The 23,832-nt window shown below is 34.4% G+C and overlaps 1 protein-coding gene across 1 annotated transcript in view; it reads right to left on the minus strand.

The window, feature by feature from the left end:
- Aff4 (ALF transcription elongation factor 4) overlaps positions 1-23,832 on the minus strand; it is an 88,139-nt gene that overhangs the window by 44,624 nt on the left and 19,683 nt on the right. Inside the window, exons 2-5 of the mRNA XM_076856466.2 lie at positions 15,742-15,868; positions 12,333-13,115; positions 10,374-10,418; positions 6,860-6,946 (exon numbers count right to left, since the gene is read on the minus strand). Coding sequence (XP_076712581.2) covers positions 6,860-6,946; positions 10,374-10,418; positions 12,333-13,115; positions 15,742-15,864 — 1,038 coding nt within the window. The 5' untranslated portion in view covers positions 15,865-15,868. The remainder of the gene's footprint in view (positions 1-6,859; positions 6,947-10,373; positions 10,419-12,332; positions 13,116-15,741; positions 15,869-23,832) is intronic.

Consider the following 23,832-nt stretch of genomic DNA (forward strand, 5'->3'; position numbering starts at 1 on the left):
ATTGGCAGAATAATCAACTATGTTCAAAGTTTTCTGTTAAATTCAAATTTTAATTTTAATAATTAAAAAAAAGCAGTGTAGGTATGAAATAATACAGGAAATAGAATAAAACTATTTGATTACAAAAGAATGTTGAGAAAGAGAACAAAGAACTGCTGGGACAAAGAGAAAAGAAACAGTAAAGTGGTAAAATGAAATGTCTAAACATTCCATATTAGCAAACTAGATTTAAAAAGAAACCAACTTTAAATATAAAGGAACAGACAGATTAAAAGTAGAACAGAAAAAGGTAAATCAAGACTAACAAATTAAAAAGAAAGTTGTAGTGTCTATATAATTAGACAAAGTTAGACTTCATAATAAGCAGTAATAGCAAAAATAAAAGGAGATATCTCATAATGAGAAATAAAAAGATCAATTAACCAGAAAGACAGCAACTGGGGGAAGGGATGGGGACAAGGAACTGAACCCAGGGATGATCTACCACTGAACTACACCCCAGTCCTTTTTAATATTTGAGATAGGATCTCACTAAGTTGCTGAGGCTGGCATCAAACTTGCAATTCTCCTGCCTCAGCCTCCCAAGCGCTGGGATTACAGGTTTTTGCCACTGTGCCTGATCAAGACATAGCAATCTTAAATGCACATAACAACAAAGTTTCAAAATGCATGAAGTAAAAACTGACATGCTTTTTTCTCAATCTATAAAGACAGATAAGATGTCAACACTCTGCTTGGTAGAAAGAAAATCAGTAAACAGATGACTTAACTATTCTCAATCAAGTTGATCTGAGACATAGAACATATCGTGTCTACTATACATGAAATAGTAATGAAAAAAAAAAAAATCACAGGGGCCAAAACAAATTCCAACAAACTTGAAAGGACGAAAACTATACAGCATATTCTTTGACAAGAACACAAATAAATTAACAAATTATAAAATGTTATCTGAAAAATCTTCAAATGTTTGAAAAGAATCCACATACTTTCAATTATCTTATGGATTTAAAGACATCACATACAAAATGAGAAAATCCTCTGCACAGAATATTAAAAAAAAATAGACCATATCAAAATTGTAGGATTTAGGGTACAAGGGTACAATGGCACACGCCTGTACCCTTGGACCCTAAATCTCAGCAACTTGGGAGGCTCAAACAAAGGAATCTCAAGTTCAAGGCCAGCGTTGGTAACTTAGTGAGACTCCGTCTCAAAATAAAAAATAAAAAGGGCTAGGGATATAATTCAGTCGTAGAGCACCCCTGGATTTCATGTTCAGTACTGTCCCCCAAAAAAGCTTATAATCAATGATATAAGCTTCTACACTTAAGAAGAAAGGCAACACACACACACACACACACACACACACACACACACAAACACACACACCAGCAAAGAAATAGAAAACAAGAAAATACCCCAAAAGGTGGTTTACAGAAACCATCAATAACTGATTAAGCCTCCAGCTAGACTGATTGAAGAGGAAAAAAAAAAAAATACCCTCAAGGGCTGGGGTTGTGGCTCAGTGGTAGAGCACTCATCTAGCATGTGCAAGGCCCTAGGTTCAATCCTCAGCACCACATAAAAATAAATAAAGATACTGTGTCCAACTACAAAAAAATAAATATTTTTAAAAAATCCCTTCAAAAACATAAACCACCAATACCAGGGGAAAAAAGGAAGTACTATAATATAAACACTACAAACATTAAGGCTGGGAAGGTAGCTCAGTGGTAGAGCATGTGCTTTAATATTTGAGGGGCCCTGGATCTGATCCCTTACAACTCACACAAATAAAAAGGAATACTAGAGGTTGCAATAGGTACTAATAAAGAATTAATACTAATATTTCACTTTATTTTTAGGTACTAGGGATTGAACCCAGGGGTGCTTAACCACCGAGACACAGCCCCAGCCCATATTGCAGCTGCACAAAATACCTTTACTTTGTTTATTTAGTTTTTTTATGTGGTGCTGGGGATCTAACCCAGTGCCTTACACATGTTAGACAAGTGCTCTACTACTGAGCCACAACCCCAGCCTGCCCCAGCCCTTTTTTATTTTAAGACGGGGTCTTAGTAAACCTGCACCACCATGCTCAGCTTCCCTGCTCCTTTTAAAAGGCTAGTACTAGGGCTGGGGATGTGGCTCAAGCGGTAGAGAACTCGCCTGGCATGCGTGCGGCCCAGATTCAATCCTCAGCACCACATACAAACAAAGATGTTGTGTCTGCTGAAAACTAAAAAATAAATATTAAAATTTTTTTTAAAAAGGCTAATACTAGCCTAATATCAAAACCAAATAAAATGCTGGGCATGGTGGTGCATTCCTGTAATCCCAGGAGCTTGGGAGGCTGAGGCAGGACAATCGTGAGTTCAAAGCCAGCCTCAGCAACTTAGCAAGGCCCTAAGCAACTCAGTGAGACTCTGTCTCTAACTAAAATACAAAAAAGGGCTGGAGATGTGGCTCAGTGGTTAAGCACCCCAGGTTCGATCCTTGGTATCAAGAAAAAAGAAAAGAAAAAAGAAAGACATAAGAAAATTTCCAACAAAAGCCCCAACACCAAATAACTAAATTAAAAACAAAACTGTGTGTTTGGTGCTGGGATCAAACCATGGTCTGTGCATGATAAGTAAACACTCTGCCACTGAACTATATCGCCAGCCCCAAAACAAAACTGACACTTCAAAAAGATGATACAGGTTATATATTCAACTGACACTTCAAAAAGTTGATACAGGTTATGTATTCCTTAACTGAAAATCCAAAATCCAAAATGCTCTGAAATCTAAAATCTGAATACTGACATGACACTAAAAGTGGAAAAATTCCACATTTGTGACAAGTCAGTCAAAAAATAGGCACAATAAAAACAGTATATAAAAGGTATTTAGGGGGCTGGAGTCATGGCTCAGTGGTAGAGCACTTGTCTAGTATGTGTGAGACGCTGGGTTTGATTCTCAGCACAATATATAAATAAAATAAGTAAATAAACAAAGGTCCATCAACAACTAAAAAAAGACTATAAAAAAAGATTTGGGCTATGTGTATAGGGTACATATGAAATATAAATGGATATGGTGTTAGGCTTGGGATAGCTGAGATAGTTTATTACTTACATGCAAAAATTAATAAATAAAAAGCAAACAAAACCTGAAATCTGAAACACTTCTGACCCTGAGCATTTCAGATAAGGGATATTCAACCTGTATTATGAATGGCCACTAAGTAAATGAAAAGAGGTTCAATATCAATAGTCATCGTGGAAATTCTAATTAAAATTAAAATGACATGGGCTAGGATTGTGGCTCAGTGGTACAGTGCTCGCTTAGCACATGCGAGGCCCTGGGTTCGATCCTCAGCACTACGTAAAAAAAAATAAATGAAGGTATTATGGCCAATTACAACTAAAAAAATAAATATTTAAAAAATAAATAAAAATTTTTTAAAAAATTAAAATGACATACCTATAAATGCCTGAGAAACTAAGTAGACTGACAATAATACTAAAGCTAAATGCAAGCATGGGTGAAAAACAAAAGGAACTTTATACTGCTGGGAGGTAGGGATGTGATAAGAAAGGAGTGTGGTACAATAACTCTGGAAAATAGTTTTCTTTTTTTTTTTTTGGGGGGGGGGTGCTGGGGATTGAACCCAGGGCCTTGTACACGTACATGTTGGTAGAGGCAAGCACTCTACCAACTGAGCTATATCCCCAGCCCAATTGGAAAATAGTTTTCGGTTATAAATTTAACATGCACTTACTGTAAGACTTAGCAGTTCTATTTTCTATTATATGATCCAGTATTTACCCCAGAGAATGAAAACATAAGACTATGTAAATCAATGTTTACAGATGCTGTGTGAGACAGAAAAAAATAAAGAGAAACACACACTAGAGATTGAAACCAAGGGTGCTCTATCACTAAGCTACATTCCTGGCTCTTTCTATTTCTGATTATTTATTTATTTTTATATACATATATTTTTCCCTTGGTGGATATTTATTTATTTATTTATTTATTTATATGTGGTGCTGAGAATTAAGCCCAGTGGCCCACACATACTAGGCAAGCACTCTACCACTGAGTCACAACACACCCGCCCTATTTCTTATTTAGAGACAGGGTCTCATTAAGTTGCCCAGGCTGGCCTCAGACTTTCAATCTTCCTACCTCAGCCTCCCAAGTAGCTGGGATTACAGGAATGTGCCACCATGCTGAGTGATGCTTTATTCTTAATAGCCTTAACCCACACATTCATCAACAAAGGATTAAAAAAAAAAAAAAATTGGTATTTCTTACAATAGAATACTAATTGGAAACAAAAAGGAAAAACTACTGATATATTAAATAGGGAAGAGAGCTGTGGTATAGCTCAATGGTAGAATCTGTGCTTTGAAAGCACAGATTCTGGGTTCTGTTTCCTGTGCACGAACACACGCACACCAAACCCGAAAAACGACAACAAAAAAAGTAATAATTTTAAAAGAATATGCTGAATAAAAAAGGCAAACATGCAAAATAAAACAAAAACCAGTAGAATCTACATAGACTCCTATGAAGCCTAGAAAAAAATCAACTCATTTATCAGTGATTATACAGATCAGTAATTATAAAGGGTCCTGGTGGTGAGGCAGACTACAAAGGAACATGAAGGAACTTGGGAATGATGGAAATGTTCTTGATTCTGGGTTATACCGGCATCATATATCAAAACTCATACTATACAGTAAAAAAATAGTGCGTTTTGTATATGTAAATAAAGCTGATTTACAAACTAAACAAGTAGTAAGGCACTTGTGTAGACAAAAAATTTTATCTCTGACATCATTTCTAAAAATTATTTGGGTTACAGATAAACATAAAAAGCAAACTAAAACCACATTAAAAGGAAAATAAAAGAGTACATTTATGACCCCAGGGAAAGAATAAAATAAATAAAATAAAGGTATTTTGTTCAACTTTATCTAAAAGTAAATATTTTATATCTAACTGGGAGATATACTTAAAATTGTAGCTCAGAAGGCTGAGACAGGAGGATGTAAAGTTCAAGGTCAGTCTCTTCAATTTAGCAAGGCCCCAAACAATTTAGTGAGACCCTATCTTAAAATAAAAATCAAAAAGATTAGAGACTGGAGTTCAGTGGTAAAATCTCCCTGGATTAAATCCTCAAGTACCAAAAATGATTCAACAAAAATGGCAGTAGGGTGGTGGGCTGGGGTTGTAACTCAGTGGAAGAGCACTTGCCTAGAATATGTGAGGCACTGGGTTCAGTTCTCGGCATCATATATAAATAAATAAAATAAAGGTCCATTGACAACTAAAAAATAATAATTTTTTAAAAATGGCAATAGGAATAAAGAAATTTACAAAGAAAATAAATGAATGCAAAAATGCAAAGATGATGAACTTCACTACTAATCTAGCTAGTGGATGAAATTTTTAACTCAAAACATTGGTGTTTGAATGTGAGAATGATCTAGCTATGACATCTGTCATCCCACTGATTACCAGGACTGATTCGGCTGACCGCTCCATGTGCATCCCTCTGAATGCTGGGCACTTGGTAAAAGAGGACCAACCTTCTCGGATAAAAGAAGATGGTTCTCTAGTCAACGGCATATGAGTAGCTGTGCTCCCCTGATAGAACCTCCAAACAAGCTCTCAAGATTGGTGTTCAGTAGTATCAAATAATGGTATACCTTTATGAGATAATGCAAGCAGGAGTATTGACTAACAGAAATCCTACAATGTACTATAACTATGGAGACTTAAAAGAATACATGGTGAATATGTACCCTAATACTTAACAATCTACTGCTTATTTTCTGCCCTAAATAAATGTATATGCAAACAAGAAGACATGAACAGAGATACCCACTAAATAAATGTTTACAGCAATGAAAACTTGGTAAAAACTTAAATATCAAACTAGGATACACACACACACACACACACACACACTCTCTCTCTCTCTCTCTCTCTCTCTCTCTCTCTAGATGAGTTAAAAGAAATAAAACACCTCTACATGTAATAACATGAAAAGGTCTTCAAGACTATTGCTGACTGACTAATGATATAAAAACAATGTAGAAATAAATGATAAAATAGCTATATGTAATGATTACATACAAATAAATATATGTAGGTAAATGCTTATTAAAAAGACTTGCACTAGTGAGATGAAGGGGCAAGAATGGGGGAAAGACTATTATTATAGGTCTTGGTCAAATTTTTCACATATAGAATGTATTTTTATATTATTTGTGTAAGCATAAATTAATGTTAAAAATTAATCTAGTTTTAGATGGGCTTGGAATTGTTGTTTGAGGATCTTTTTTAAAAAAGTTTTTTTTAGTTTTCTTTTTAGTTGCTGACAAACCTTTATTTTATTTATTTATATGCGGTGCTGAGAATTGAACCAAAAGGCTCACGCATGCCAAGCAAGTGTGCTACTGCTGAGCCACAGCCCCAGCCTGAGGACCTTTTTCCATATATGTAAGTATACTTGCTATGTTCTATGGAAAAGGGCTCCTCAGTCAATAGTTTGAGAAGCCCTTACCACTTGTGGCCTACAATACCACAATAGTTTGCAATAGATATTGATGCCTTTTAAGTTTTTTCCCTCATATTGTCTACTAAGTTTTCTTAAGTACCTTTCAATTCAAATGATCTCAATTCCATTACCCTGTTTAAATTTCTCTATGGCAAACTGTCACTATCTGAACTTACCTATTTAGTCACTTATTTACTATCTCCCACCAGAGTGAGAATGACAACTGTGAACTCATATAACTTTAATTGAGCCACTTAGGCTTTTCTTATATTATCAAAGATATACTTTATTTACTTACCTTAGTTGGAAAAGGAAATTTGGAAGGTTCTGTTTTGCATGGTGTATGAATAGCCGTTAGAGGGGGAGGCCATGAATGCGTCATCTCCTGAAACGTAATTATTACAGTTTGTTTTCAACCAGATCAAGGATAAAAACCTATACAGCTAAAAAACCAGATTTGTATTTATACATACTGGTTTCATGAATGCTCCTCCAAAATTATACATATTTAGTCAATAAGTACTAACGAAACACAACTGTGTGCAAGTCACTATGAGGCTAATAATATGAAGGTAAGTAATAAATTCTCCCTGGCTTCAAGGAGTTTACAGTTATGATGATGAAATCTCAATAGATACAGAAAGCAGCCTATAATCAAATACAAGGCACATAATAAAACACTACTAAATAAGAGTTTGTTGTGGAAATGGGAGGAAGAGGATAATGATAAGAAAAACAGCTAATATTTATTGTGTACCTTTAAGGGACCAGACACTGTGCTAAGTGTTTTACATATCTGTTACTCCTTTAATACTCACAAAGCCATTATGAGGTAGATACCATTATTATCCTATCTCTATTTAGGATGACACTGAAGCACAAAGGTTGCTTATTCAAGGTTACACACTTAGTAAGTAATGGACACAGAATTACTCCTTAGGAACCTGACTACAGAGCCCATGTGCTGATAGGAAAATTTGGCCAGGTGAGAAAATCAGAAGGGAGATTTCAAAAGCACAAGAGGAGGAAAACAGACACGCAAGACCCTAAGTCTGATTTCATTCACTGCTTTCTCTCTAATCATGCCAAATATGTCTAAGTGGGGTTTAGATTAGATCACAATTAGTATGTTAGAGAAGCAAGTGGGAGAGAAATATCAAACTCAGATAAGAAAGGAGTGTTTTATTTTTGGCATTTAGTTCAAAGTAAGTCATCAGGTAAATTAAAGGTAGTAAAATAATACTGAAGAATTTATCCAACAGCTAAGCTGTAACCATAGTTGTGTAAAGATAAAAATTTCTAGGCCCCACACTTATAAGAGAGATTGTTAAATCTAGGTATCCAAAGTGACTAGATAGATTAGCCAACATCCATACAATGAAATACCAAGCAGACACTAAAATGAGAGATTTAACCACTGATATGAAATGATGTCCACAGTATACTGTTAGTGACAAACACAAATCATAATCCTATGTAAATGTTTATACATTTTAAAAAATGTATGGAAGGACAGTTAACTCTGGCTGCCCTTGCACAGAAGAATGACAAGAAGGGGGAAGGGATAAGGGTACATGATACAGTGTCTACTTGAACCTCTTAAAAACAGTCACCTGCACATAATTGTTTTTTATGCTTTTACGATGCTTATTATTTCCTACATCCAGCACTAGAATGTCAGCTCAAAAGGTACAACTATCATTATTATCACTGTATCTCCAGTGCTTGACACATAATAGGTAGTAAATTAGCATGCTTTGAATTAAAACCTCAATTTTTTTCCAATAAATACACATACTTCTAGAATAAAATTTTTCCTTAAGTTCATAATGAGATTCATACAAATCAAGTGGAAATAAAAAATCTGAAGGAAACTTGGACCTGAAGTTCCTTGCACACCGAAGACAGGGAAGGGGAAACAGAAATTCATGTCCCTCAGGTTTTTAGCATTGGCATTTAGTATCTCAATTACTAAAACACTCCCTATTGAAACCTATTTAACTATCATCAAGTGACTAAGCACCTATTACACACAGAGCCATGAGGCAAGCCCCATATATGTAAAATGTAGAATAAATATTGATCAGTAACATCAAAGAAATAATTAAATACAAAAAAATCCCCAGGTATTAAAATTCCATGCATTGTTGAGACACCGGAAAAAAAAAATGTTAAGTAAATTCAAAGGAAAGAGTTATCACTGTGATCTAGTAGGAAGAAGAATTTCATGGGGATTCTAAGGAAAAAGAGGATCTATATACTAACGAGGAAGAAGGAGAAGCACATTCCAAAAAAAGCTTACTTTAAGGAAGTAAAAAAGCAAGAAAGTTTGATTTAGGGAAACCAGTTTGTCAAAAGTACTTCATTAGTACTAGGAGAGGTTAGGACTAGCCCCATGTAAGGCCTGGAATGTTAAGTTTGAACATAATTATTTCTTGAGTCTTTTAGAACCAATGAAAATTCTAAGGAAAAAATAAATAAATTATAAAGACCAGAAAATGAAGTAAAGAATCTGGAAGCAATGCAGAAGACAGATAAATAGATGAGAGTGTGAGACTGTTACCAATTACTGAAGCTCAAGGTGGCAGAAACAGAAGGAAAGATATGGGTATGTTCAAGGAAATTTCAAAGTCTACACCTAGTTTTGGGATTAAATTTAAAGAAAGGAAGAAGCTAGAGATAACCAGGATTCTACATGTAGAAGCATGAGAGAATCTAGGGAAGTCCCTAAGTACAACTTTAGACTTGAGACTGAAGTGGCAAAGAGAAATTAAAATGTAGCCCTGTCAAGAAGTAATTAAGGGCCACAAATCAAACCCAAAGATGACCAAAGCAGGAAAGAAAGACTGAATAGCTGTCTAACGAAGCCAAGGATGGTAGAAAAGGTAGGTAAAAGTGCAGGAAGAGAAGAGTCTAGAAGAATGCATCCATACTTAGAAGATAAGAAAAGATACAAGGCTTCCTAAAAGGCAGATAAAGAAAGAAAAGGAAGATGAATGGGAAATTTAAATAATTAAGTATAACAGAAGTCAAGGAAAGAAGTGGGTAAAGAAAATAAGAACTTAATTTAAGTCTTTGGATGAAAGAAAAAAATGAGTTGGGAGATTATAATAACTAACAGAAGAAATGGGAGAAAAGATGGTAAGAACAGCCAACACAGGCAGTCTCCAAAGTATCCACAGTAAAATGCAAAATGCAACTGATAAAAAACAAAAAATACTAGTAACATGTGACTGACAGTTTTCTCCTATGAGCAAAAAGCAGTCATTGTCACTTAATTCACCAGAATTTATTTTTCCAACCAAAAAATGTATTTTATTTGGTCATGTGCAGATTTTAAATTTATTCAGCAAACATTTACAATGTACAGTACTCAGAGGATGCTTTTTATCAAAGGATTTGACAAGTATGTTCAGATGAATTACAAAGCAAGCTATTTTCAACATGTGAATGGCCTAATTGATAAATATTGAGTATTTTTAACATTTCAAATTATTAACTGATAATAACCCTGAGAAAATGTAGCTATATTTGGTTTCTTCTTCCTCTTTTCAAGGCAGACTGAGAATATAGTTTGTTTTACTGAAAAACAAAGCCAACTCTTTGAAGGCAAACAGAAAACAAAACATGTGATTGAGAACCTAAGTATAAGCAGAATAGAGTCAATTATTTATGATGGACATAATCAAGTTACATATATAAGCAATCTTTCCTTCCGATACTTTGTGAAACCTACGTAAAAGGAAGTAGAAGGGGAAGAACATCATAATCACACAAAAGAATTAAATGATTAAAAAAAAAAAAAAACTTACTTTAAGAATTTCATCCACACAGCTCACATCACCAGAAGCTGATGCCTTCAGAAGGAAAAAAAAAAAAAAAAATACATTAGATTTGAAGTAATATATTACTAGACTTTTAGTATTTACTGCAGATTTTAAATCATTAGACATTACATAAAATTTAAAGAAATATTTAAGAGGGCTGGGGATTTGGCTCAAGCAGTAGCGCGCTCGCCTGGCATGCATGCGGCCCAGGTTCGATCCTCAGCACCACATACAAACAAAGATGTTGTGTCCGCCAATAATTAAAATAAAATATTAAAAAATTCTCTCTCTCTTTAAAAAAAAATATTATGATCCTACTACTTTAAAGCAAAATACTTAGAATCTTTAGACTAATGTACTAATTCAAATTTTTTAAGCACTAGAAAATTTTAGCTATATAGTCTGGGGAACTTTATAGTTTTTCAAAGATTTTTTAAATTTTGTATTTATTATACTTTAAATAATTTAAATAATTCTTAAAATGAAAATTTTAAAATGAATTTTTTAGGTGAGCAGAATTATCCAGAATTTAAAAGTTCAATAATATACAAAATAATCATAATACTGAATATCACTTTACAGACACAAAAGAATTAAAAATAAATATTACTGAAAGACTACTGGGGGCTGGGGATGTGGCTCAAGTGGTACCGCGCTCGCCTGGCATGCGTGCGGCCCGGGTTCGATCCTCAGCACCACATACAGACAAAGATGTTGTGTCCGCCAAATACTAAAAAATAAATATTAAAATTCTCTCTCTTTCTCCCAATCTCTCACTCTCTCTCTCACTCTTTCTTTAAAAAAAAAAAAAAAGAAAGAAAGACTACTGGTCTGGAACACAACAGACATTTTATTTTACATAGTTGATCTTAAATTATTTGTGCCTTATTCTCAGGTACAAAGAGGAATTAAAGAGTTGAACTTAAGTCTAACTCTAAGGATGATGCTGTTTGAAGAAAGAATAAATTACCACTTTACAGTTCTCTGAAGAGGAATAATTAGGTGACAAATGAAACTAACATTGATTTTCTCAAGGCCACAGGAAAGACTAAATGTTCTCAAAACTGTGTTTTATGTATCCCTGACTCTTCCCACCACTATTTTGAGCTATGAGCTAAGATTTTTGACTACTGACATTATTTTTTTTTAATTTTTTTATTACAGAAACTACATTTTAAAGATAAAATTTCAGCCAAGCATGGTGGCACATGCCTATAAAACCAGCGACTTGGGAGACTGCGGCTGGAAGATCACAGATTCAAAGCCAGCCTCAGCAAAAGCAAGGCACTAAGCACTCAGTGAGACACTAACTCTAAATATAAAAATACAAAATAGGGCTGAGGATGTGGCTCAGAGGTTGAGTGCCCCTGAGTTCAATCCCTAGTACAAAAAAAAAATAAAAATAAAATTCCAGCTATTTCATAATGAATACTCACTTTTTTGGTATTATTATTATTATTAGTAGTAGTAGTAGTAGTATTCTAAACATCATGTTTTAGTATGCAGAATGATAGCATTCAAACTACATATTCCCACTGCCATGGACCTAGAAGCCCAACCATTTACCACCATGAACCACAGCCTGAGTTATCACTAAAAAATAGAGATTTTTTTTTTTTAAATACAAAAGAAAACAGGGTATATTCCATAAACTCAAAAGCAAGAAATCTAAGGTACTGATGGATAATGTTTTCATTCTATAACTGACTTGACATCTTAATATTTGAAATGACACTTTCTGTAGTTCCCAAGAGGGGAAGCTCACAGCTTTATGGAACCATTTGGGAGTCAACACATAAGCCTTTCCTTAATCCTACCTTCCATCCCCATCTTTAAATATATTCCTTGCTACTCAGGTAAAAAGACAACTCAAATTCACTCATTATTTCATAGTCAATTATTTCACATAGTAACAATATTCAAAGCTCCAAATATGTGACTTACATCCAGTGGTTGGGAAGGTATTTTCAGCTTGGTAAGATGTGCTTTGCTGCTGGGCTTCAGCTCAGTCATGCTGTTGCCATGGGATTGGCCGCTGTAGTGCTCAGAGGATAGCTTTGGTTCCATGGACTCCTGTCCATCCATGGGCCGCACATAGGCAGTGGGTTTCTGTAACATTGAACTGGACTTTGACATCAACGAAGGTGGGAAAGACTGATTTGAGTGCTGCCCACTTGAAAAAGGTACTCGGGAAGGAGAATCCCAATTGGCATCGGGATCCCTAGGTGATTTGGAACGCTGATGTTCCTTGCTATAATGATCATTCCCATGAGACCTGGAATGACTAGAGCTTAATGAAGAAACAGCCTGGGGTTTTCCAGGGCTAGAAGATCGTGATTTGGAGTGTTCTGATCCATGCTGGCTTTTTTTCCGGCTACTGCTATATGAGTCACGGTCATGCCTCTGGCCAGTACTATTAGTGGCACTGCTACTACCTGCACTGGTCCTCTGGCTACTATGTCCACTCTGTAAGCCTGAGGACCGTTTTTGAGACTGAGAAGTGCTGGGTGCAGGTCCTACTGGAGTCCACTTGCTACTCTGATGAGAGCCTCCATGCCTCTGTTCAAAGAAATTTGGGTTTGATTTTTCATCTGCTGTCGGTGGTACAGTAGGCTTGGGAATTGCAACAAGCTTCGGTATTGATCTGTCTCCTATGAAATCCTTCATTTCATCGTAGTTTCCGAGCATACTCTGAATACGACTTGATAACTTATCTTCTTTGCTAGTCTGCAAAAAAGTGTAAAATTAAATACACTATTAGCATAATCAGGAATAAAATATGCTTTTAAACTGACTTTCTAACCTTCAAGTAGAAAGGGACTTTCAAAGGGAGACTTCACCTCAGACCTTAGTTAACAAGTGCATAAATTTGATAGTGAAAAATAATGCATCAAAAATGTCTGAAAAGGACCATGTTAAATATAAATATCCTATTGGACATTCAGTAATACACAGAATACTGGACTGGGGATATTGCTCAGTGGTAGAAAACTTGCCCAGCATACACAAGGGCCTGGGTTCAATCTCCAACACCACAAAAAAAAAAAAAAAAAAAAAAGAGGGGTGGTAAAAAAATTTTAAAAAGCTAACATTCATATTTTAGTAGTCCGAGAAAACATCATATTTCTTATAATTCAATGTTATAGTTAGGAGGAGAAACCAAAATTTACAGAAACAAGTATTTTTTTTTTTTAATTTTTAATTCAGGCTGGGTCTGTAGCTCAGTGGCTGAGCACTTGCTTCGTATGTATGAGGCACTAGGTTCAATCCTTAGCACCACCACATAAAAATTACAAATAAAATGAAAGTATGCTGTCCTCCTACAACTACAAAAATTTTTTTAAAGATTAATTCCTTATGTTACTGTGACTTATCAGTTAATAAAAGTCATTTAAGGGGCTGGGGTTGTGGCTCAGTGGTACAATGCTAGCCTAGCATGCATGAGGCACTAGGTTTAATCCTTAGAACCACATAAAATTTTTTAAAAAATAAAGATAGTGTGTCCACCTAAAAAAACTTTTAAAAAAAGGTCATTTAAGCATAGAAATTCTGATGATGAAGCTTTAAATTCTGGCTATTAACTGACCAATAAATAATCCAACTTATAAAGTCAATACTTCAAAATTTCAAAGAATTATTCTTCGGTAGTAAGAAGGTCCAAGATATCTATAAGCTTTAGTACTTTTTTCACATCCATATATATTGAAGAAAGTTAACTGGTTATATTAAAAAGAAATCAAGACTGAACCACTTCTATATATTTGGAGACTGGCAAATATCAGTAATGACTTTAGATTGCTTGAAAAATCTGACCCTATTAATAAACAAGAGAGGTAGATAAACAACTACTTACAGACATTGGGATCAGAAAACAAATCCAATTCTTCATAGTATATAATTACAAAATAAATGGTAGTATGATTCAAAAATTTTGAAGAAAACTCTTTATTTTTTAAATAGACCTTTAATTTCTAATTTAATCCCGACCCCAAATCCCTAAATTAGGTTTGTATTACACTCATATAAATAACATCAGTATGACTTTAAATTGGAAAAATCCTTAAAAGCTCTGGATAAAAAGCTTAACAAAGTATATAAATGATTTGAATAACACCAAATATTACAGGGGTAAACCAAAGATATGTTACTACTTTTAATATTTCATCAGGAAAAAAGTCCAACACTCAATCTCATAATCTACCAGTATAATAATACTGCAATTACACATAACATAAGCCTTTAAAATGCAAGTTCAGTCAGGCAGAGTAGCAGTTTATAATCCCAGTTACTTGGGGGGCTGAGATAGGAGGAACACAAGTTCAAGGCCAGACTCAGCAACTCTTGAGACCCTTGGTAACTTAGTAAAACCCTGTCTCAAAATAAAAAATAAAAAGAGCAGGGGGTGTAGCTCAGTAGTAAAGCAACCATGGGTTAAAGTCCCAGTATCAGCCCCTTCCAAAAAAAATGTTGAAAGGAAATCCAAAGTCAAATCAAATGTTAAAGAGACATCCATCATCAATAAAGTCATACTAGAGTCATCAGAAGTGCTAATATTCAGTATTCTTTGTAATCTCAAATCAAGTACAGTATGATAGTAATAAAAATTGACTCAATTTATTGAACACCTCTGACAACATGCTTTTATATAAGTCAGATAGTTAATTAAGCATTAGGTATAATCAAAGAAAAAAAATCAGAGAATTTTACAATAACAGTAAAAGAACCAAACTGAATTTACTCAAACACACAATCAATGAAATTTAGTAAACTAAGTAAGTAAATAATAAGAAATAGGGAGAGGAAAAAAGCGTCTATGAAAATCATCTTTGACGAAGGAACTAACAGACAATACAGTTGATTGAAAAAATTTTAACCTAAGGTTCAAAGGGTAAAATGCTTGCCCATGGTCAGCTGTCTAGCCACAAGTATAGAGATAAACATTTGAGCCAATTCACACCATATTTTTTTAAAAAATATTTTTCAGTTATAGATAAACCAAATACCTTAATTTTACTTTTTCATTTTATGTGGTGCTGAAGATTGAACCCAGTGCCTCACATGTGCAAGGCCAAGTGCTCTACAACTGAGACACAACCCCAGCCCTCACACCACATTTTTAACAGTACAGGATAGTGAATTCTTCAAGTTATGATAATTATTTTTTATAATTTATGCAATAAATTATACATAAAAAACTTATTTTAAAAAGTGTGTTCTATTTAGAAGAAAGGGGAAAAATGTAAAATGATATTCACAATAGTAATTCTTTTTTAATACAAACACTCGAGTTTAAAACATTTTAAAGGTAAAAATGTTATATAAAGGGGGAAAAACATTCAGAAGGATAACTTACGACTTTGTATGGTTCAGCAAAGAGAGGAGAGCTAGGTGGGAAGGCGTCTTCACCCTGCTGAATTTCCTGATTCCGCCTTTCCCGTTCTTTCATACGCAGCACATTCCGGTCTTCACGGTTCATGTTGCTATGAAGAAAAACACAATTTTTACATCACAAAAACAAAAGCAAAAATTAAATTTTCTGAACTGATTTTGTAAGTTGAACTAGAATCAGAGATTCCCTATTGACTTTCAAGTAAAACAGGGATGAATACTGAAGTTGGGTTTTGGCAATGGTTTTTATCAAGAAATACCAAGTGTCTTCCACGCTATCCAGAGAAAAAAAACACTAGTCCAGTATATTAGAACCCCTCCATCAAAAAAGAAAACAAAACACTTAATTTTATCAATTGTGGGTGTGTGTGTGTGTGTGGATGTGTGTGGATGTGTGTGTGTGTGTGTGTGGATGTGTGTGGATGTGTGTGTGTGTGTGTGTGTGTGGATGTGGATGTGTTTGTGGTCCGAAAAATCGAACCCATCTACCACCACCTCCCCCAGGGTTCAGTTCTTTTCTCTACTTTGCATCTACCTTATCTTGATTTCTTTCTGTCCCAAACACAGCTTCCTTGGGGTCCATCCTTATGGCAGTTTGTTGCTGTTGTTCTAGATTCCCTAAAAAACGACATTTCTGCTCTAAATATATTAGTATTTCAAGTAACACCTCAATAAATGACAAAACTGAGGGCTTTCATTGACTGAATCTAATATTAACTTTGTTAGTAACTATAATGGAAAATTGTATTGGAAAAGTTCTTTAAGATGGTGGGAAAAAATGGGAGCTTCATTTCTACAATCCTGGCAGTATACTGTATTTGCAATAGAAGAAACCAAGGAAAATGGCTTATTTATAAGCAGTAGGGATTTTGGTTAAATAGACAATGATGAAAAAGACTGTCAAACCCTGAGATGAGGGGAAAGAAAGGGAGGAGGGAGAGGAGGAAGGAGGAGAAGGGACATGAGGGTGAGGAAGAAGAGGAAGAAGATGACGACAACCTGTTGTATGTCTAGCCTACAATTTTAAAGCAAATCAGAAAATTAAAGACAATCAAGACTGAGGGAAACTAAAATTATAAAATCAGAATGGCCAGCAGAACCAATATACCCTTGAAGATTTTTATTAGTCATTAGAGCATGAAGACAAACAGCCAAAAATAAAACTTCCTGATTTGTACAATTTAGACTCATACAAGTGAAGCAATTCTATGTCAAAGAGAAAGAATGTTCTAAGTATTTCAATTTGTATTCAAGTTGTTTCTTATTTGAACAAGATATAGAACTACTATAAGATTTCTTTGATTTTCCTACTCTTTAGCACCTTACAGAACCAGTAAGTAGTACTGAATCTTTAATAACATAAAATATCAACATTTAAGTATTCAGAGAATAAAACCAAAGAACATATTATCCTTCAGTATATCTGAACCAACTAATACAGTTTATAACATCTATTTTTTATTTTTTAATTCAGTTTATATCATTAACAATCAAATTTCAATTAGGCCTCTTACACTATGGTGCACTCAAGATACAAAGTTATTGGGCTGGGATTGTGGCTCAGTGGTAGAGTGCTTGCCCAAGCATGTGTGAGGCACCAGGTTTGATCCCCGAAAACACATAAAAATATAAACAAATAAAATAAAGGTGTCCAGGGCTGGAGTTCTGGCTCAGTGGTAGGGCACTTGCCTCGAATGTGTGAGGCCCTGGGTTCGATCCTCAGCACCACATAAAAAATAAATAGATAGATAAGCAAAGGTATTGTGTCCATCTACAAATATATATACATATATATATACACATACATATATTAAAAAACAGTGTCCATCTATAACTAAATTTTTTTTAAAAAAATTGCTACAAAGTTATTTAGAGTCTAAAGAGCGTGTTAACTATCACTTTCCTTAAATTTCCTAAATTCAAATATTGACAAATCAAATGTAGGTATATTTCAGTGGTAGAACAAGCACTTAGCATATACCAGGCCCTGAGTTGAATTATCACCATCACCCAAAAAAAAAAAAAAAAAAAAAAAAATCAGAAAACTTCTTAAACATTAAATATGATTTAATGATACATAATTGAACAGTGCTAAAATAATCCTTCAAGAAATATTTGTATAAGCTGGGTGCAATAGTAAGCACCCATAGCACTAGTTATTTTGGAGGCTAAGGCAGGAGGTTGGCTTAAGCCTAAGAGTTCAGGGACAGCCTGGGCAATTCAGTCAAATCCCATCTTAAAAAAAAAAAAAAATGAGAGTGTTCAAGAGGGCTACTGCATTTTTGTTGTAAAAATAGATGTGATTCCCTGAATAAAACTCCTTCTGCAATTTAACATCAAAGCAAATGTTTTCTTTTCTGAAGCAATGAAGTCATGGAACTGAATACTCCATCTTTTTTTTTTAAGTTGTTGATAGACCTTTATTTTATTTATTTATATGCGGTGCTGAGAATCGAACCCAGTGGCTCACACATGCCAGGCAAGTGCACTACCACTGAGTCCCAGCCCCAACCCAAATATTCCATCTTTTAATAAGACTGCCAGGAAACTGATTGCTTATAAGAATAAATACCCTGGTTATAGATTTTACTTTCTATTTCTTTTCTGACTTATTTTTTGTATATAATTTATGAATTCCATATTTTCCTCCTGTTTCTCTGAACATCAGTATCTCTGCCTAAAATAAATTTTAAAAAATAAAGTATGCTTCCACATGAATAATTCTAGTAATCTCAACTCAAGATTACTAGAAAAGGGGCTGGGGATATGGCTCAAGCGGTAGTGAGCTCGCCTGGCATGCAGGTGGCGCTGGGTTCGATCCTTAGCACCACATACAAATAAAGATGTTGTGTCTGCCGAAAACTAAAAAATAAATATTAAAAAAAAAATTCTCTCTCTCTCTAAAAAATAAAAATAAAAAAAAGATTACTAGAAAAGTATAGCTCTGCTTTTGATATCCCACAGGACACTTGCAATTATTGTACAGAAATAGGTTCAATTAAAATCAGCACACTGTTACATCATAACAAAATCTGTGGAACTAGCTTTTTGGTTTTGTTTTTGCTTTTTCGTGGTGGTTCTAGAAACAGAATTAAAGGTCTCACATGCTAGGCAAGTGCTCTCTCACTAAGCTACATCCTCATTCCAACATTAAATATTTTTATTACTTAACTTAAATTGTTTTAAGTACCTACACAAAGTATTTATGTTAAAAGGATTCATTAATTATAAACAATACTCTATGAAGAGAAAAAAAATTCAAAGAAATCTTCAACTTTTTTTAGTAGGTTTGGTGCTGGTAATGATAATGGTGTAGCAATGAAACTGCCACAATTGAGCAAATGAATAGTAAATTGAGTTTAGAGGAACCACAGATCTTACTATTAGAAAAGAGAGAAATAAATAGAATAAGGAGGAAAAAGAACACTGGGATAGTAGCATTATGAACTTGTAGGTTTAAAATAACATATATAGGCCTGGGGCTGTAGCTCAGTAGCAGAGCACTTGCCTACCATGTTGTGAGGCAGTGGGTTCAATCCTTAGCACCAAATAAAAATAAATAAAATAAAGACATTCTGCCCATCTATAACTACAAGAAATTTTTTAAAAAATAAATAAAATAATATGTATATACACACACACATGTATGTGTATGTATGTGTGTATCTCGCTGGCTCTATCCATGAATATACATACATACACACACACCACATATATACATACATACACACATACATATACGTGTGTATGTAGACATATACATATGTTTGTGTATACACAGACATGCACATACACACACTTATTGCTCTATCCATTGGAAAAGTATAAATACAGTGATATCCAACAGAAAGGAGAAACTCCCACATCTGCATTTTGATTTCTAACATTAGTCCCCACTAAAAAGAAAGAGAACTTCTTGGAGAAATAGCAGGTACCAGGCTGCAGCAGGGAAGGTAATGCTCAAAAACAGGTTAGAGGCATAGCAAAAGGGCACAGGAATCAGCCTGAAGGGGCTCTTGCTGGTCTTAAAAAACATTTCTACATCAAGCCTGGTGCGGTACATTCACCTGGAATCCCAGCAGCTCAGGTGGCTAAGTAAGGAGGATTGTGGGTTCAAAGCCAGCCTCAGCAACTTAGCGAGACACTTAGCAACTCTGTGAGACCCTGTCTCTAAATAAAATATAAAAAAAGGGCTGGGAATGTGGCTCAGTGGTTCAGTACCCTTGGGATCAATCCTCAAGTACAAAAAAAAAAAATTCCACATCAAAATGAACAATGAAAAGAACTGAAAATAAAAAGAATCTCTGACTACCCAACCATAGTAAAATAAAAATTAAAAAAAAGAAATACCCTTTTTTATGAAATAACAAATGTAGACGAAATAAAAGGATTAGAAAGTCACTGTTTGCAGTCACTGTAGCAATAACTGAAGCAAGAATCATCAATGATGGCATCAAAAATCCATTGAATGAAAAATTTGGGAAAATAGGACATTTAGTGTCACCTCATAGACAATTAATTATAAAGAGAAAAAAATCTTTAAAATAGAGAAATACAGTAAACACTAAATTAACCAAGAGATGAAATATTAATATGGGAGAAACTTACATTATATCTCCTAAAGTGATGCACTGAAGACACATCAACACATAGGTAATCTACAAATAAACCTAATTGAGGAACCTTCTGCAAAACTAGCCTGAATTCTTAAAAAATACCAATATCATGATATTAAAAAAGAAAGGGGGATGAAGATTAATTCTCCATTAAAAAATAATTAAAACCTACATATAATATATGACCTTTCATTTCCAAAATTCTTGATTCTGCATGAGGATGCTTCTCAAGGATATTACTGGGAAACTTGGGGGAAATATGAATATGGACAGTATTTCAGATATCTTATCAATGTTTCTTAACTATGTTAATCACATTTAGTTATGCAAGAGCTTGTCCTTGACTCTTAGCATATGCATACTGAGCAAACAGGTGACATATCATGTTCGCAACTCTCAAATGGTTCAGACTGTCCAAATATATATATCTGGTATATTTCAGTGTGGTGGGGTGAGGTGAAAGAGGAAAAAGAGAAGGAGGAACAGAACTGCAGCAATTACAATAAAGCAATTAAAACTGGTCCTCCTGGGTAAAGAGTAGATGGATATTCATTATCACTTTCCTTATCAAGTTTGAAAGTTTTTGAAATAAAAGGTGGGTGGAAAAAAGGTGATAAAAGTCTATGAATTAAAACACCAGAGGTCTTTATAGAATTTTTCATTCTCGGGATTTACTATTACACTATCCCTTTCCTTCTAAGGCCTAAAGAATTTCTCTCATGCTTAAGCTGAACCACCCTTACCCTGCCCTTCCAAATTCACAATGATCATCCAATTTTCCTCAATTCCTCCTCTGAATCATTATTTACTATACTTGAGAAAGTTTCACTGCAATACCATGCTGGCTAGGAGTCAACACCATTACCAAAAATCAATTTCCTTGGGCTAAATGAGCACCCCCAACTTTTTCTAAAGCAAGATTCAATATTTATTACTTATTTACTTAGTAAATATGTCATAGCATCTACTAAAATCCTGAAAGACCAGTAAACAGAAAGTACTGGGGAGAGAACAGAAACAAAATACTTTGCTACACTAAACAGTAAATTTTTTATAAAGGGCTGGGGTTGTAGCTTAGTGGAACAGAGCACTTGCCTAGCATGTGTGCAGCACTGGGTTCGATCCTCAGCACCACATAAAAATAAATAAATAAAATAAAGGTATAGTGTCCATCTACAACTAAAAAATACTTTTTTAAAAAATTTATTATAAAGCCATCACTGTTATCAAAATAGCATGATAGTGCCCAGAAATTAACACACTGATCAGTAAAACAAAATAGAGATCAGAAATAAATTCAAAGACACATGGAATTTTGATAGTTAACAAAACTAACTGAATATGAAAATTATTTCACTTAATAAAAACAATAACTAAGAGTTAAGTACTTTTTTAATGTGCCAAAGATAAAAAAATAATGAAGGCAGATTTCAAACCCAACCAGAAAAAAAAACAGATGAATTATTCAGTTGAGCAGCCTCACTGACAGTATATCCCACAGAATTAAAAACATGGATTATTTACTATAGCATGGTTTTACTGGAAGAATAGCTGAAAATAACTGAAAGCCCAATCAAACAGGAAGAATCACATAAACTATGGTCCATCCATATGATAAACTATCAACTTTTAAAAGAAATGAGGCAGATCTTTGTCAATTATCTTGGAGGAATTTCCATACTTTCATTTGAGAAAAAGTAGATGCAGTCTTACACACACACACACACACACACACACACACACACACACACACACACACTGTACCATGTGAATGATCCATCTCTGAGAAAAAAATTTTTAAAAAATGGCCAAAAGCCATTGTGAACATGCATATGCACACACACATTCCACATGCAGCAGTGCATCTGATTCTAAGAGCTAAGATAAAAGGAACAAAAGAACTATATTTATTTAACTTAATTTAACCAATCCCTTATATTTTATTCAACTGTGCACTTTTCTTTTGGCTAATGCTATAATTAAAACTGTTCAAACCAGGTATGATGGCACATGCCTGTAATTTCAGCTACTTAGGAAGCTGAGGTGGGAGGATCACAAATTTGAGGCCAGCCTCAGTAATTTAGCAAGACTTTGCCTCAAAATTAAAAAAAAAAAAAACAAGTAAAAGGCACTAGGTTCGATTCCAAGCACCGCATATAAATAAAATAAAGGTCTATAAACAGCTAAAAAATTTTTTTTAAATAAATAAAACTTCACTTTTTTCCTCTTGGCTAACACTAGAATTAGAATCACTACAAACAAAACTTACATAAAAACACACACACAGGTTCTAATGAAAGTTACAGAAACAGAAAAGCAATCGATAAAAGCTCATTATTTTTTCAAATATTACCAAAATTACAAATCACCCTAATTATATGTGTGTGTGTGTGTGTGTGTGTGTGTGTGTGTGTGTGTGTGTATGGTTGTAGAGGGACATAATACCTTTATTTGCTTATTTTTATGTGGTGCCAGGGATGGAATCCAGTGCTTCACGTTAGGCAAGTGCTCTACTACTGAGCCCACATCCCCATCCCCTAACTATTTATTTAAGAGTAAATAAATCTATATTTATCTATATCCTCTATTTTATCTATAAAAATATATAAATCTATATTTATCTATATCCTCTATTTTATCTATAAAATAGAGAATATAGATAAGAATCAGATAGGGTTGGGGATATAGCTCAGTTGGTAGAGTGCTTGCCTCACATGTACAAAGCCCTGAGTTCAATCCCCAGTACCACCCCCACAAAAAAAAAAAAAAAAAAAAAAAAGAATCAGATACACAAATAACTCAAAATTCTGAGGAGGGAAGCACAAGAAAATTGAAACCTGAATATCCAGTTTTCCTACACAGAATGTAGACTGTCTCCTGACATAGATAAACCTTTCTTGGTCCTCAGTAAAGGTTTTGGCTAGTCTTACAAATGTAAGTAAAGAGAACCCTCTCTCCACCTACACATTTTTCAAAAGAAATATATACCTCAATGGTCCAGTTTTTCCCATTATACAATTAATTCTTGCTGTTATGTTCAAAAACTACTGAGAAAAGTATAGTAGTGTGTGCCAGTCCCAAGTCCCAACTACCTAGGAGGAAGACGCAGCAGGTTCACTAGAGCCCAGGAGTTTCTGGCCAACCTGGGCAATGTAGCTAGATCCTATCTCAAAAAACAAACACAAACAAACAAAAAAACTCTACTATGGTTAAATATAAAGCAGAAAAAAGGATCAAAATTTCGCTCCCTCCAAATAAACTACTAACAAGTGAAGAGAAATATAATCATACATGTTTTTGTATAGTTTCTATTTTTGTTTCTGTTTTGATAAAGGTTTTCAATATACTATTGCAAGGCCGATCCAGAATTCCTGAGCTCAAGTGATCCTTCTTCTGCCTTGGCTTCCTCAATACCTGGGTTTACAGGTATGCGCCAGTGC

The sequence above is a fragment of the Callospermophilus lateralis genome, chromosome 5, assembly GCF_048772815.1.
Source record: "Callospermophilus lateralis isolate mCalLat2 chromosome 5, mCalLat2.hap1, whole genome shotgun sequence".
Taxonomy (NCBI): Eukaryota; Metazoa; Chordata; class Mammalia; order Rodentia; family Sciuridae; genus Callospermophilus; species Callospermophilus lateralis.